The 15654-nt window shown below is 48.7% G+C and overlaps 1 protein-coding gene across 5 annotated transcripts in view; it reads left to right on the top strand.

Annotated features, from left to right (window-relative positions):
• EPAS1 (endothelial PAS domain protein 1) overlaps nt 1–15654 on the top strand; it is an 85411-nt gene that overhangs the window by 32449 nt on the left and 37308 nt on the right. For all 5 annotated transcript variants that reach the window (XM_057741270.1, XM_057741267.1, XM_057741268.1 and 2 more), the window contains exon 2: nt 14345–14535. In XM_057741270.1, coding sequence (XP_057597253.1) covers nt 14345–14535 — 191 coding nt within the window. The remainder of the gene's footprint in view (nt 1–14344; nt 14536–15654) is intronic.

Below are 15654 nucleotides of genomic sequence, written 5' to 3'. Positions count from 1 at the left end.
GAGAAGATCCTTAAGATAAGGAATACTGAGGTGATGCTACCTTGCTGTTAAGTGAAACAGCTCAGTTCTCTGGGTGTTTAGGGCAGTGGTGAGAGGGGAGATCAGTGTGGGCTGGGTAGTGTGATCAGGAAAACCTCTGATGGTGGTGGGCCTATATTGGTTCTGAAAGTACAGGGTTTGGAATGTAGGAAAGGAAGGATCACATTTCAGGTGGGAAAAAAAAAGGTGGCTGGCGGGGAGCTGAGTTATGGGTGGTGGTGCAGAGTGTAGTCTGGCTGGAGCAGGGGTTGTGCTGCAGGCTTGTGGCAACTAAGGTTGGAAAGCAAAGCTGGGGCTGGTAGACCTTGAGGGGCATCTAGAGCTTGGACTTCATTGTGAGGGCAGTAGGGAGCCACTCCTGTTTTTTAAATAGGGGAATGACCAGCTGAGATGGTTCGGGGAGGGGGGGGGGGGGGAAGGGGGAGGGGCTGGGCTGGTGGGCTGTTCCTCTTTCTGAGCTCTGATTGGAAGTGTATTCTTCTTGATGAGTGGTCAGGGAGGCAAGGGGCAAGGGGAGACAGCTAGAGGACAGGGGCTAAAGTCGGAAAATCAGTGCAACACCACTGGGGCCAGAGGAGGCGTGCGCCCTTGCTGAAGTTTGTTTTTTGTCCCGTGGGTAGTGTTTGAGTTACTGTTCAGCAAGAATGTCTTGCCGAGGTCCCTGTGGGCTCAGCTGGGGCTCCAGCTTGTGGTGGCCCGAGGGTTGCTGCCATATTTAGAGCTCTTAACAAAGGGACTTGTTTCCCCTGGCTTTGCTCCCGAGGAAGAGGGGGTCTCGTATTTGCGGTCCAGGGTGGCAGAAGCACCGTCAGCAGAAGGGGGATCCAGGCTGGGTTCTGTACTGCCCGTCACCTAGTACTAACCTCAGCCACTGGCTAGTCAGTGTGGCAGGCCATTACCTGGTCACCCGCTTTCTTTCCCAGTCCTTTTGTCATCGACAGCCCTCTTCTGTGCTCGGCACCCTGTGGTCACTCAGCCATGTGTGTTGAGCGAAGGCATTCTCCCCACTCTGACTTTTCCCATCTTGTGCCTGGCCCTCCAGCCCGTCTCCTGACCGCCGGCACCCCTGCTCATCCCCCAGCAGTATCTTTGTTCTCATCCCTCCTGCCCTCATGATTGCCTCCCTGTACCTGCTCCTCCTTCAAATCCCCCGTCCAGTGCCAGGCTCCAGAGTCCAGCCTTGCAGACTTTCTTTGCTCAAACCCCCGTGGCACCCACTGACCACTGGGCCAGTCCTTTGGGACTTGACTCTTTACTTCTCTGCAGGCTCCCTGAGGTCAGGAGTGGTCGTTCCATCTTTCTCTCTGCTGCTCACAGCCCCAGCACATGAAAGGGATTCACAAATATTTGTTGAATGAGTGGAGAGAAAAAGCTATTGCTGGGGAAGAAACCACAACCCTGTTTCCCAAATTGCTCAACATCATCACTTGAGAGCATGATAGTAAGACTTTTGGGCATTTCCCATGGTTTTTGATGACTTCTCTACCAAAAACTGGAGTGTCACTTTCTCAATGTGTGTGAACATCTCACTTCATGTCATAGTATGACAGGGCAGAAATGGGACAAAGCAAAGGCCTGACATGTGACCGTGTAAATGGACTGAAAATTGTGGTTTTAAAGGAGAGAAAGGGTCTCTGGGTTCTCTCTGGGTTCCTTTCTCTCTCCTTTCATTTTTCCTTTGTCTTTGCTTGCTTTCTCCATTCTGTAAACAGGGAGGCTAGGAGGGGTTATGGGATGGGGGGAGGAATGAGAGATCCCACATTTCTCTTGCTGCTTTGAAATATTTTAAATACCAGGCACCAGCAGTTCTGGCATCAAATTGGGGTTAGTAAAGCAGATCCTATGGGTATTTCACTGTTAACATATGATCAGGTATCAGTTCTGATTAAAAGACTAAACAAATGTTATTTTCTTTGAAATTAAAGTGTATATAATAAGAGAGAAATGACCCTTTAAAATCATATTCTGTACGTGAGCAGAGTTCTCTCTGACAACTGTCTATTCCAGTTTTGGCTTTTTAAATTTTTTTTCGGCCAGAATGTCTGACGACACTGCCAGGGGACTTTCTGCCCCCTCCTTCCTGAACATACCCAGCGCCGGCCCCGGAGGCAGCCCAGTTCTGTTTTCTCATGACACAGGGATTATTTTGGGCATTGCACATATTTTCTCTCATGTTATTACCTCCCCCACCCCCACCCCCCCGCTCCCCCCAGCCCTGGGTTGCCTTTTGAGGAGCAGTTGTTTGGGCAACTCGGTATAAAGCAGGGGGTTAACTCTAGTTCCATGTGGGGAAGAGGGGGAGTGGGAGGCAGGAGGACCTCTCCTTTGCCTCCTCCGCAGCACCCCAGCTCCCATGATGGTGCCAGCACGGAGGTCCCGTCCCCTCTGCTCATGAAAGAGCCTGCTTTCACCAGGCTCTGGGCTCACCATTCATCCTCTCTGCCAGCAAGATTTGAGGGACTATCTCGAGGGGACGCTGGGGGTTGCACCTCGGGGATGGCATCTTAATGACTTGACTTGGCGGGCGTTAGAACAGCCCCATTCAGAGTGAGTTCACTCCCTGTGCAGTTGGCTCGCTCAGCCTCTGTCCATAGATGTTCTCTTGTTCACACTGCGTGAGGAGATGGAGATTTCCAAGTGGGAAGCAGACTTCCCAGCGCTTTAACTCTTCCCTGAAGGGGAGAGGAGCTGCAGAGAACGAAACGCAGTCTAAGCTGGCCCAGCTGCAGCTCCCAGGAGAGGAGCAAGGCCCAGGGCTGAGGATGGAGGCCAAGGCAGCTGGGATCACGTTTTCTTTCCTCTCTGAGAGGGAAAGGGAAAGAGTAAAGGGCACACTTGAATTGTTCTTACAGTCAAGTAGCAAATATTTACTTAGTTTTTCTGCCTGGTTCAAGGTCCTGTGAAGGATGCACAGAAGTAGAAGTTGTTGTGTCTGTGCCCCACCCTCAAGGCACAAGGTGCTTACAGTCTAGTTATAGCAGCAGAAGCTTTGCATAGAAAAGTCAGCAAGACCCTTTAATGAGGGCCAGTGAGAAATGTGGTCAGGAAGTGCCTTGGAGAAGAGAGAGAGGGTGGCCAGGGACGTGGCTGGGGTAGGTAGGGTTGGAACTGACCCCAAGGGATGAGGTGATAGCAGTGGGGAAGATGTGAAGCAGGAGAGGGACATCAAAGTAGGGCTTAGTGACATCCCATAAAGAAATATGAAAAGTAAGATGCTTCCTGGCAGAAGAGGAGACCTCACTTGTTAGACTTTAGGAGGCTATGGATGAATAAGGACAGCATCAGGGTAGCACTGACCTGGCCAGATGTTGGTCTCCCTCATGTCCTCGGTGTGCAGATCTCATGTGTCCTTGGGTCTCTTTCTATTTACATTGTGGACACAGACCAGTAGAATCGGCATCATCTAGGAGGTTGTTAGAAATGCAGAATCTCAGGCCCCAGCCCAGACCTACTGAGTCAGAAACTGCACTGTAACAGGATCCTGGGGTGATTCGTGGGCAGAGTCAAGTTTGAGAAGTTCTAGTCTGTGTGACTCCACTGGCAACTGTCAGCAGTGTTATTTCAAACCCCAACTTTTGTTCAAAGAGCTGGGGAAACACACACACACACACAAGTATCTTTGAGTGTCTCTGCACGACGGCTCTTCCCAGATGAAAATCTTTTATTCTGATTAAGAACTAGATTAGAATTTTTATGACCTAGAACAGTGAGCGACTTTAAAGAATTCACAGAACAGAAATCACTTAAGTGGTTTTTATGTAATGTCTCCAGTTTGTATCACTTTGTACTATTTATGCTTTAGAGGACACCAGAAGAACAGATGATGGGGTCCTTTCCCTCCAGAATGGGTGGTCTAGTTAGGGGGACAAAAGCTACAGAAGTGAAGTGAGTGGAGAACACAGGGCCGGATGGTACAGCGGAGAGTCTCTGAACTGGGATGTGGAGAAGTCAGCGTCGGCGGAGAAAATGGATGATGGGAGGTCCTGGAAGATGAGTGCAGTTAGGCCAAGGGATGAAGAGCGTGTCCTCCAGGAAAGGTGTGGGGAGGGGAAGAGCAGGCGCTAGGTCTTAGCCACCAAGGTGACAGTAAGCTGCTCCCCACTCCCTTCCAGAGAAAGTGCTTGCCTCATGCTGGGGAATCCGTTTTGCATCTGGGGCAGGGCACTTTTTTCTTTCTCCTTCTGCTATGAAATTTGTCAGTTCTCTTAGCTGATGGCAGTGTTGTCGGAACAGGATGGCCGCATAGGCAGAATGGCTTGAGCCAAACCACAGATTGTGCTGTTGGGAGCTTGTGGGATCCAGAGGAAGCAGGCCGCTGACGTATGAAGTCCTAAGGAAAACTCTGAATCAGATCTGGTACCAGCTTGGGTGTGGGGAAACACCCTCACGCCCAGGGAAGTGGCACCAAGGAAAAGATTCTAGTGAGAGTGAAATGTGTAACCTGTGGTGTCTGTAGACGCTGATAGAAAAGTGGGAACTTTTCTCCTTTGTGAGACAGACATCTCCAAGCAGAGACAAATGATCCTGCCAGGCCTGGTTTGTCATTGTGGGGCTGCCCTAGGACCAGAGGGTGACAAGGATGTCCCCTCTGCTGCTTCCCAGACCAAAAGCTCATCAAATGAAGTGTCCTTAGAGGATTTTCACCCACGATACACCCAGCTCAGCTAAACCTTTTGAACCTGCTAGAGGGATCTGCTCATGGGCATTTTGGGGAAGGTTGCCCAGTAGCCATCCAGAGTATAGGATGTAGGGTCAAATGGTAGGTTTGAGTGCTGGCTCCATCACTGGGTGACACTGGGCATGTCACTCACATCCTTGGAGTCTGTTTCCTCATGTGTTAAATAGGGATGATACATGCCTACCTCACCAGGTTGTTTCAGGATTAAGTCAGAGGCAGTGTGATGAGAGTTCTTTATCAAACAAGTGCTGCGTGTGGTTCTTTCTTAGCTGTAGCAGCAGCAACAGCAGCCCCTCAGCTTGCTGAGATTAATTAGTCCCTCAGCTGGAGTCTGCACAGCAGAGGGGGTTGGGCAGTAGTGGGCATCAGAGGCCAGAGAGAACAGTGGGGAGCCAGGCAAGTGCTCCCTGTGGATGTGTGCTTTCCTGCCCTCTTCATGGGGAATCTACTCTATCAGTGCACTGGACATGCTGAGATTGGGGTAGGTGGAAAGAACACCTTAGTTTTGCAATGGGCCCCAAGGTCCTGCTGACCAACGAGAGTGGCCATCGTCACAGAACTGTATTCTCCAGTTTCAGTACAGTTGGTCGTCTTCCTTCAGATGTTTTAGCCTGGACACAGAATGAGGGAAAGTGGAAGCCCAAGAGAGCCAGTCAGAGGGCAGGGAAAGTTGCTAAGACAGCGTGCACACCCTGCTTTCCTTCCCTGGGTATCTCCCTCTGCACCCCTTCCTCTGGGGCTCTGCCTTCCGTAGTGGCTGCCGTGGCTCTGAAGATGCTGTTACCAAATTCCTCTCCTCAGCTTTCACAGGAGATCACGGTGAGGAAGCTGTGGGGAGCTGGCAGCAAGCTGGATATGTGTCGTCTTGCATTATAAAAAATAAATTAAAAAGCAACACTTGATACAAAGGCAGTTATCACAGTGTTATTTATAACAGCTGGAAATTAGAAACCATATCTGAACAACAGTCAAGTGCATTGTGATCCAGCCATACAACATGATATTGCTGGCTGTTAGGAATATTTTTAAAGAGTTCTCTAAAATGTGATAAAATGTTAAGTAACAAGCCATGAATCCAATGAGAGCTCATTTTTTTTTCTTTATACCTTTCTGTATTTTCAGGATTGCCTACTCTAAATATGCATTTCCCTCACTTCTGCTGAAGCCTTTATTAAAAGTGATGTCTTAAACTAGGTTATGAGATGGTAATGGATAATGAAGGTCTGTTTCCAATTATGTGACACGTCTAGTGCTGCTTGGCCATGGTCTCTCTGTTCATGTGTCCTTGAAGAAGTCAGAGTTCAGGGATTTGGTTCCATGCATTCCTGTTACCTTTCTGAGCCTCAATTTTCCTCATCTCTAGAATGAGAATGACGATACCTGCTCTTTGTATCCTACTAGGCGAGGTTTACAGATTAACATACAAAGTGCTTCTCAAGGTATAATGAGTGATACAACTGTAAGGCTGTATTACTGACTAATATGTTGAACAGAGAACCCGCTAAGGCTTAGGCTTGGTGAAGCTCAGCAAAGAGACAGCTCGTCACTGTTACCCCTGTACATGCACGCTTTTCCCAGTTGGGCTGGACACTGCACATGTCCTCAGATGACGTAAGGAGCTGGGTTATCTGGAGCCCCAGATGCACTGTACCTATGGGGCTGCTTGGTAATTGGGTCTGCTGCTTTCTTTCCCAAGGCTGCCTGGGGCCTAGAAGGCCACCAGATAAGTATCTCCAGTGGGCCCTGAGCAGATCTGACCATTAGAGGGCCGTGCTGGGTGGGCCCCAGACATTGCTGTCAGCTCTGAATGCAGTCCAGGCCCTGTATCCAGGGGCACAGACCATCAGAGTGGATCAGGGAGCTGGGGGCTTAGCCCCAGGGGAGGGGAGGTAGGGAGGTTGAGAAATGAGACACTTTCCAGGATTCCTCCTCCAGGGCAGGGCTGAGTGAAAATATCTGTTCCTGGTGTAGCCACTCCAGCCCTCACCTCTTCTTTGCGTCCCTTCTTTTAGGGCTTTTGATACCCTAGTCTGGAGTATTAGTCTTATCTCCCAGTTGGGCTGTGTTCTCTTTCGGGGCAGAGAGCAGTTCTCTCGCAGAGGTGTGCATATTGAAGCGTACTGATGCCTTTTCCCCCTGCGGTGGGAGTGCTGTCTGATCTGCTCAACTTCTCTTGAATTTGCTAATGTAATTTCTTCTATTTTGACTGGCTAACTTTGATGCCCCTTCCTCTCCTCTAAAATATATAATCTATATAATAGATTCCCTTGTGCATCACTGCTGCCTTTCGGCAAACATCAGAATATCCCAGAAAGTTGGCCAACACCACCCTCTTTTAAAACATTTTTGCCACTCCTTTCGAATGGCCTTCAGAGCCAAAGACAATTCTTTTCAATACCTTCAATTGTGGCAAGGCCTTATCTTTGAGGGCATATTTTATTCTTTCAAACAACTGAGACCCATCCACAGCCAAGTCTGGTGACTAAAGGGGGTGGCTAAACAGGATAATATTGTTTGGGGTTTAAAATGATGTATGTTCTATGAAGTATTATGATTGATTTTCTTGTGTGGCTCTGAGGTTCTTTTTAAAGGACCTCCCAAAGTACTTAGAGCAATGGCGCCATTTCACCAGAATTAAGTTTGTACCTTCTCCCGAGGTGGCTGTTTTGAGAAGTAGCTGCCCTTTATGTGGCAATTCAAATCTCTCTCTTTATTTTCACCTCCCTCTTTCTGTCAGTCATAGCTTCTGAGACAGTGATGGTGACACGAACTCCTAGATAAACTGTTTGGTATATTATGGTGACTCCAAATTTGCTGGACATAATGAGTGTGGACACAGTGCATGGGAGAGGGGAGATGTGGTTAGGTTTAAGAAGTATATCTGGGTTGCAGTCCTCCAAAGACAGGGATCACAGGCTCAGAAACCTGTTACTAAGCCCTCCAGGTGATTCTTCTGCCGGCTGAAGTTGGGATCCATTGCTCTGCAAAATTGGGACCAACACCCCTGCATAACTTAAACGAGGCTCAGATGAGAATGTTTATGAACTGCACCTAGCCCCAGTGCTTGATAGGTATCAGTTTCCTTTTCCTTCCACCAAAAAAAAAAAAACAAACAACAACAACAAAACAAAACAAACAAAAACAATGAAAAAAAACCCAGGTTTTTTATTTTAAAGCTGGCTGCTTTGCAATGGTGCTTTCCAGCCCTGGCTGCACAGGAGAATCACATGGGAAGCCTTAAAACCCCTGATGCCCAGGTTACACCCCAAACCTATGAAATAGGGCTCTCTGGAGGTAGGTGTAGGACCCAGGCATCAGTTTTTTGAGGCTTCTCTGGTGATTGCTGTGAGCAGCCAAGGTTGAGAAGCACCAGCTTTGGTTCTGCTCTAATTTAATCCATGAAGCAACCAACCGCTAGGTGTAGGGCAGCCACTCGTCCTGATCTCTGGGACCTGAAACTGGCACTTTCCTCCCTTCAGGCAGCCCTCATGCAGCAGCGGCACAGCCTCAGTGAAGGGTCACAAGAACCTCTCCCCATTGCATTTGACCTTCATTTCATCCATTTACAGCCTCCTGCAAACTGGCACCAGCGTAGAATTTCACCACCAGACAATAGACTGATCCAAGCTGGCTTAAGTAGCTTCAGTCTTTCTCCCTAACCTGGTAAAATCTATTCTGCTTCTAAGCCAGCTAACCTTATAGGGAACAGGTGTATTGTTTTGATACCCTGATGGCCCACAGGCATTAGGCATGGGAGCCCTAATCACGCCAAAGGTCAGGAGACTGACTAAGCAAGCAAGCAAGCCCGTTGGTGCAGTGGGTGACATTTTGGGGGCCCCAAGCCAGGCTGACCAAGAGCTGTTAATGATTCCATTACTGACTTAAGTAGGGATCCCTAAGCCTGGGTTAGAGCAATAACCCCAAAGTTTAGGAGAAATTTTTAAGATAATGAAGCTCTGGGCAAAGAGGTTTTCCCCTGGTTGAGTTATAGTATGTGCATGCTGAAGCTTTAGGACAGTCAGTTTTGTCTTATCTTTTGATTGGCTGCCTGGTCCCTAAGTGGTTGTTTCCCTTAGTTGGGATCAAATGTTTCAGAATTTGAGTTTTTAACTTGGGAAGAGTAAGTATAAATTTGTGTACATGAAAACGTCCCCCCAAAATGGGAGAAACTGCTTGTTCTCCGCCTGGAGCTTAGAGAGAGACATGCGTGCTGGCTGGACCTGCAGCGTTTACGGAGCACGGTGGAGTCACTTCTGATGGCGCCACACCACAGGCCCAGCCCTGCGTGATGCAGGCTGCATCCTGCACTGCTCCCCCTTCTTCCTACTCATGCTCCATTTGAGCTCGGATAGTTTTAAAAATTATTTGTTAATTTTAATTTTAATTTTTTTTGGCTGCGTTGGTCTTCGTTGCTGCGCACAGGCTTTCTCTAGTTGCAGCGAGCAGACTTCTTATTGCAGTGGCTTCTCGTTGCGGAGCCCAGGCTCTAGGCACACGGGCTTCAGTAGTTGTGGCATGTGGGCTCAGTAGTTGTGGCTCGTGGGCTCTAGAGTGCAAGCTCAGTAGTTGTGGCATATGGGCTTACTTGCTGTGTGGCATGTGGGGTCTTTCCAGACCAGGGATCAAACCCATGTCCCCTCCATTGGCAGGTGGATTCTTAACCACTGTGCCACCAGGGAAGTCCCTGGATATTGGTTCTTAGTCCTACACCTAAGTTTCCAGGCCTTTTCCCAAGGTGAGTGGGTGCTCACCTAAGGGCAGCAGCTCCCCTGACCCCACCATGGAATCTTTATATCACTGTATCTCTTCCAAATCTTCACACTTCTCTTCTTCCTGTGGTGCACATGGACATCCACTTGGTGGGAAAGTATCTAACGCAGCCTGTTCCATGTTGAAGGTAGACAGTAAACAGCAGCTTCCTTGCTGCCAGTGGAAAACGTTTGATCTCGGACCCAGAAGAACTAGGTTTGAGACAACATCTTTTAGCAAGTTACTTTATCTCTCTAGATCTCTACTTGTTCATCTATTAAATGGGGATAGGAGTTTCTATCTCTCAGGGATTTTGTGAGACTCACGAGATAACGTGTAAAAAAAGTGCTTTCAGCAGCCTTCAAACACCGTAAGGGTTTTGCCACTTGTCCTTCTAGGGTCAGCTGGAATCCGGCCTCCCTGGGTAGTCTGCCCTGACCTTCCTTGTTTGCTGACATCGGCTTCTTTCTTATCTTATAAGCACCTATCGTGCTTATTGCCTGTATTTATTTCTCTGGTTAATGGGGATGTTTCAAGTTGTTGGCTCCCCAACCAGACTGCGTACTCCTTGAGAACAAGGAATGTGCGCCTCATCCACAAGGTCCAGAACAGGGCTCAGTGCATACGTCTGAGTCTGCCTGACACACAGTCAGCCAGGGCCATGTCGCAGGAGGACCACCAAGGAAGACAGGAGCAGGGACTTTGTAGAAAGAGCAATTGGAGTAAGAAATACATTTCTGAGTATTTTCTGATGATCGGGAAAACTTAAAGTATCTTTTTACAAAAAAACAGAGAATTCTAGTATGCCATGTCTAACACTAAAAAAAAATGCTGGTCTATTGCAGTGAATTCTAGTACCCATCTAGGAGGAGAAAACAAGGCACAAGTACTTTAGGAAATAAAGTCTCATTGACCTAAGAAGGGTCAGCATTATGACCCAACAAACTGGTCAAAATCAGCCTGACCAGCAAACACACCTGCAGCCCTGAGACAGCGCTGACTTGGTTGACAAAGAGCAGCTGTAGGGCCAGAGCCTGACTTGTGATAAATACTCAGATGAGCCCAGCAGTGGGATCATTACTGTCTGTCATGAGAGTGTCATTGCTGGAGAGCTTTCTAATACTTCCAGCCCTTCTCCCCTCATCTCATTTGATCCTGACAAAGAAGACATGAGATGGCTCGCATTTCACAGATGAGGCTGTCAGGGCGCTGAGAATGCATATTCTTGTTCAACATCAGATAGCTAGATAGTGTGTGGCCAGTGTATTAAAACACCAGTCCTCCTAACTTCCCGTCCCCTGATCCGTGGCTTCAGAGCCCCAGCTTGTGGTTGATGGTGTGAGGAAGCCAAATGGGTGCATCAGTTGGGCCCAGGCAGGTCTCACCTTCACACTTGGCATTAATTATTCTTGTTCTTCCATGTTGCTAATTCAATGATGGCAGCGTTACAGGTTTGTCTGTTCTTCTAAGAGTCAACATTAGACAGATATCTCTGGGCTGTGTCAGGGTTAACTAGATAATCCAATTAAAGTCATGCTGGTCCCAGAGCACAACTGTAAAAACAGGGGAGCTAAAGTGGAGCTCAGACTTTTAAACCAAGAGACCGTGTAAGAGTCTCAGACTTTCTTTTTCTAACCATTAAGGTGTTGCTGTTTCTTTATTTCTGGCTAAAGCCACTGTCTCCTACCATTAAGCAGTAGAAAATGTATTGGCCTGAGAAGAGATGGGTTCTAGCCCTAGCTCTGCCACTAATTAGCTGAGCTGCCCCAAGTAACTTAACCTGGTTGGTCCTCAGTCTCCAGATCTGTGAAATGGGGACAACAGCAGTGCGTGCCTTGCCCATCTCACATGCAGGTGGTGAGGATGGAATTAGACAGGGAGCCCCTGCATGTCTCAGGACTTCTAAATGTCTGCTCACTGACTGTACACTCTCCAAGGGCTTATGCAGGCACTCACTTTGTGACCTTGAGAAGTTACATGTGATGTCTGAGCCTCAGTTCCCACGTATGTAAGTATGCTCACAATACCTACCATAATTGTGTTGTTAAGAGGATTATAATGAGGTAATATGTGTCAGGTTGTTGGTGCAGCAGCTGACATAAAACTGGGTGTCAATAAACATTTGTGTGGCCAAGGGAACGTCGTAGGAGCCACATCTCAAAGGCCATTGGCAGACAGAGCACCGACTCCAGACGGCCTTTTCCTTCCCTGGCTCTTCCTCTCTGTCTGCTCTTCTACTTCAAGGAAGGGGCAATGGCAAAGGGAAGCACTGTGCGTGCGGACATTGACGTAGATGTCACAGCCCGTGCTGGTATCCCTCTCACCAAGGAGGCCTTCTCGAGAGACGCCCGTGTCTGGTCATGTAGTTGATGCTGCTGCTTTTGGGGAGCGTGAGGGTTGGTTCTGGAGAGTAGAATCCAGTGCCCTAAAGATGTTGGCTCTCATGATACACGTGATGGGTACAGTTGTAACGTCCTGTCCCCTTTCCCACCCTCCCTTCCTGGGCCAGGATGCCTGCAAACCTTGAACAGCTGCTTTCACTTCATAATCAGAGGTCAGGATTAAAAGGCAAATGAGAGGGGCTAATATACAAACCGCCACTACAGGCTGGAGCAAGAGCAGAATGATCCTAGGGGCAGGTTCTGAGGGCATGGGGTGGGTGGGGCGCAGGGGCGAGAGCTCGGAGAGCTGGAAGTCAGGGGCAGAGGAGGAAACAGGAGCTGGGTAAAGGAAACAGAAAAGGGAGATGGGACAAGAAAAACAATCTCACCCATTTCACAGTTTTTCTGAAGGTTCTTCCTGGCCATCGACAGCTGTTGAAGTTTCCTCCTGCAGTCTGAGTCTATGATGCTTAATCCATCCAAGGAGCTGGTTGTTCTGTTTTTTTACAATAAAGCATGTTGTAAAGTCAAAATAGTGCCTCTGCCCCAAATCTTGAGGGGCAGCATGTCAACATTCCAGGAATCCCCAAATACTGACTTTTCTGTCCAGATAACAGGCTGCAAAGCCAAATGAAAGGAGAAGCAGCCCCTGGTTTTGGAAATCTCAGGAGGGAAGATAGAGCAAGGTGGAGCTGGTTGGGTGAGGCCTTGAGAGCCATGAACTGCATTGGACACCTTTTAAAAAAAATAAAAACACACTTTATTAAACAAACAGTATAGGTTGTTTTTTTTTTTAATAGAAACATAAAATACAGGTGAACACTAAGAAGAAAATTCCTCCTAACCTGACTGACCTGGCACTGTAACATTTTTGAGGATAGGGAGGCAGGGCATCATTGATGGATAAGAGCCTGGATTCCGGGGCCCGGCTGCCGAGTGCAAAGCCCCACTTCCCCATTTACCTGTGGAGAGGCTGCAGGTGAATCACAGCAGTCCCTCCTTATCCACAGTTTCACTTTCTGTGGTTGCAGTTCCCCACTGTCAACCCAGTTTGAAAATATTAAATGGAAAATTTCTAGACATAAGCAATTCATAAGTTTTAAGTCTCATGCCATTCTGAGTAGTGTGATGAAATCTCCTGCCGTCCCACCCAGGACATGAATCATCCCTCTGTCCAGCGTATTTGTGCTGTCCATGCTTCCTGCCCATTCGTATAGGACAGAACATAGTACAGGTAGGGTTCAGTACTATCTGTGGGTTTGGGCATCCACTGGGAGTCTTGGAGCAAATCCCCTGTGGATAAAGGGGGGACTGCTGTACTTAGCCTCCAGGGACCTGTTTCCTCGTCTGTAAATTAGAGATAGTAATAAAAGCTACTTCCCAGGGTAGTTGTGAGAATTTAAGAAGCCAGTGCAGTAGTGCTTAAAACAGTCCCTGGAATAAAGTAAGCACCATATACGTGACAGCTGTAAGAATAACAGTTATTGGTATTTTATGATATTTCTAGACTTCTTCCTATATAAGAAGTGTTATGTATAATACATTTCCATGAAAATTGGATTATACTGCACTCTTTTGTAACATTTTTACCCTCATGATTATCTTTTCATGAACAGATTTGTTATTAATATTGGCTCACGTTGACTGCTTACCACTGGAATAGGCCTGGCACTAAAGATTTTACACAAGTTATCATATTCAATCCTCACGTTAACTCTGTGGGGCAAGCACTGTATTACCATTTTACAGATGAGAAAACTGAGGCAAAGTAGTTTAAATAATATAAACATACAGAGCTGGTAAGCGGCCCTCTGTCCTGCAAGGAGGTAGGAGATGAGACCGCTGGTCACCTGCGCTGGTGGGATTAGAGAGGAATCGTGTCTGTGCTCAGTCTTTTTAACCCTCAAGTGTGTACATTGGGACATCAGACTGACGGGTGTCTGGATGACTCTTCTTGGGCTCTAGTGGCTTTTTTGATTTTTACGGTAGAAGTCACTCTCTGATACGAAATGGGATCTAAGGTCCAGTATTGGGCTTCATTGTCTCTAAGAGCATTTTATCCAGAAGCAGTTCTTCATCTTGTTCTCCAAAGGCTTTGACACAGCCATCTGGGCCACTGGCCCCAGCTTCCTCACACTCCCCTCTCCGTCCTTGTGCATTCATCTCAGTCCCCAGATAGCCCCAGACTAGGTCCAGGCATTGCCAGTGGATTGATTTAATCGGCAAGTCTTTGCTCAAACCCCACCCATGTGAAGCCCTGTTGTGGACTCCGTGGCGTGCAGGAGGGGAAGGCAGCTGAGAAGATACGAGACACACGAAGGCAGAGCTGACAGTGCAGAGCAGACTCTGTGCACCTCAGGTGACTGGCGTGAGCCCACGTCAGCTCATCCGGAGAGTCTGGCTGTGCCACTGGTGGGGGATCCTGGGGATGTCATGACCAGGGGTGTGATGGGATGACAGTGACATTCTAGAGACTAACCCCTGCCTCTCAATATAGGAGTAGCTCAGAGAGGAGGAAGGAGAAGTCTCGAGATGCTGCCAGGTGCCGGCGGAGCAAAGAGACGGAGGTCTTCTATGAGCTGGCCCACGAGCTGCCCCTGCCTCACAGCGTGAGCTCCCACCTGGACAAGGCCTCCATCATGCGTCTGGCCATCAGCTTCCTGCGCACACACAAGCTTCTCTCCTCAGGTGAGGCTGCAGACCCCCCCGGGCTCCTTCCCTGCGAGTCCTCACATGCAGGAGGCGCCGCTGGGCCAGAGTGGGAAGGCCACTGGCACAGAGGCAAGGTCTTCCGCCCCAGGAACCCCCACTCTGCAGACCTTCCACCCACGGAAATGCCATCATTAGTGCTTTGTTCTCTTTCATTGAATATCTTTCCAGCGGTGGTCTTTGCGGTGAATACAGCCATGGGCTGAAGAGCAAGGGCAGGACCAGGGAAGTGCTTGGAAGCTGAGGGAACAGAAAGGGCTGGGAGAACGAGCGCAGCTTTTGCTGGCTCCCCAGTTGCTGTGCCCTTGGCTGTCAGACCCACACTCCAGTCCAGGGTGAGTGAATCCTTAGGAAGCATCTTAGGGCTTATCTGCCGTCTCCAGAAGGCAGAGGTGTGCCCATAGGACCTCTCCCTCTTATTAGCCAGGATGCCAGGCACATTATTCAGTGTCTGCTCTTAGTTTCCTCATCTGTAAAAAGGGGTTAAAATACTTAATGCACGAGGTGTCTTTAAGAATTAACTGAGATAACACCTGTAAAGCACCAGACCCAGCCACACTGGGGAGCCCCTGACAGATAACAATCTCCCCTGGAAACCAGCTACTTCTCACCTGCCCTGATATCTCTGCATGTGTCAAGTTCACAAGACTTTATTTTCCCCTCAGAGTTTGCCTTCTTCAGAATACCATTTCCTGTGAGTCTTGACCAGAAAGAGGTGGCCTGGGGATTCTGCCAGCATCAGATCTGATGTGACAGTCCCCTCTAGTCTGTCGGTTTCTTAACGAACCCGGGCAGCGGGCAGTGCCCCTCCGCATCCCACCTGGCTGTGGCGCTGCAGGTGGCAGCAGCCAGGGTGGTGAGCGGAGGAGGGCAGACAGGGGAAGGTTCTCTCGTGCTTGGTTTTCAGTTTTCCTGAGTGAGCCGTGTGCCTTGGAGCGGGATGGACTCTGCCATCCTGTTATGAAGTGGCTATTCTGGGAAAGAAACCCAGAGCAGAGGGAATCCAGTGTGAGGGGGGGAGGCCGGACCGGCATGTGCTATTCTGGGCCCTGGAGCACAGGAAGGATATGGGGGGAAGACTTTCAGAAAATAGGATGA

Source organism: Hippopotamus amphibius, chromosome 7, assembly GCF_030028045.1.
Source record: "Hippopotamus amphibius kiboko isolate mHipAmp2 chromosome 7, mHipAmp2.hap2, whole genome shotgun sequence".
In the NCBI taxonomy this organism is placed as follows: Eukaryota; Metazoa; Chordata; class Mammalia; order Artiodactyla; family Hippopotamidae; genus Hippopotamus; species Hippopotamus amphibius.
This window is presented reverse-complemented; position numbering and strand designations above follow the sequence as displayed.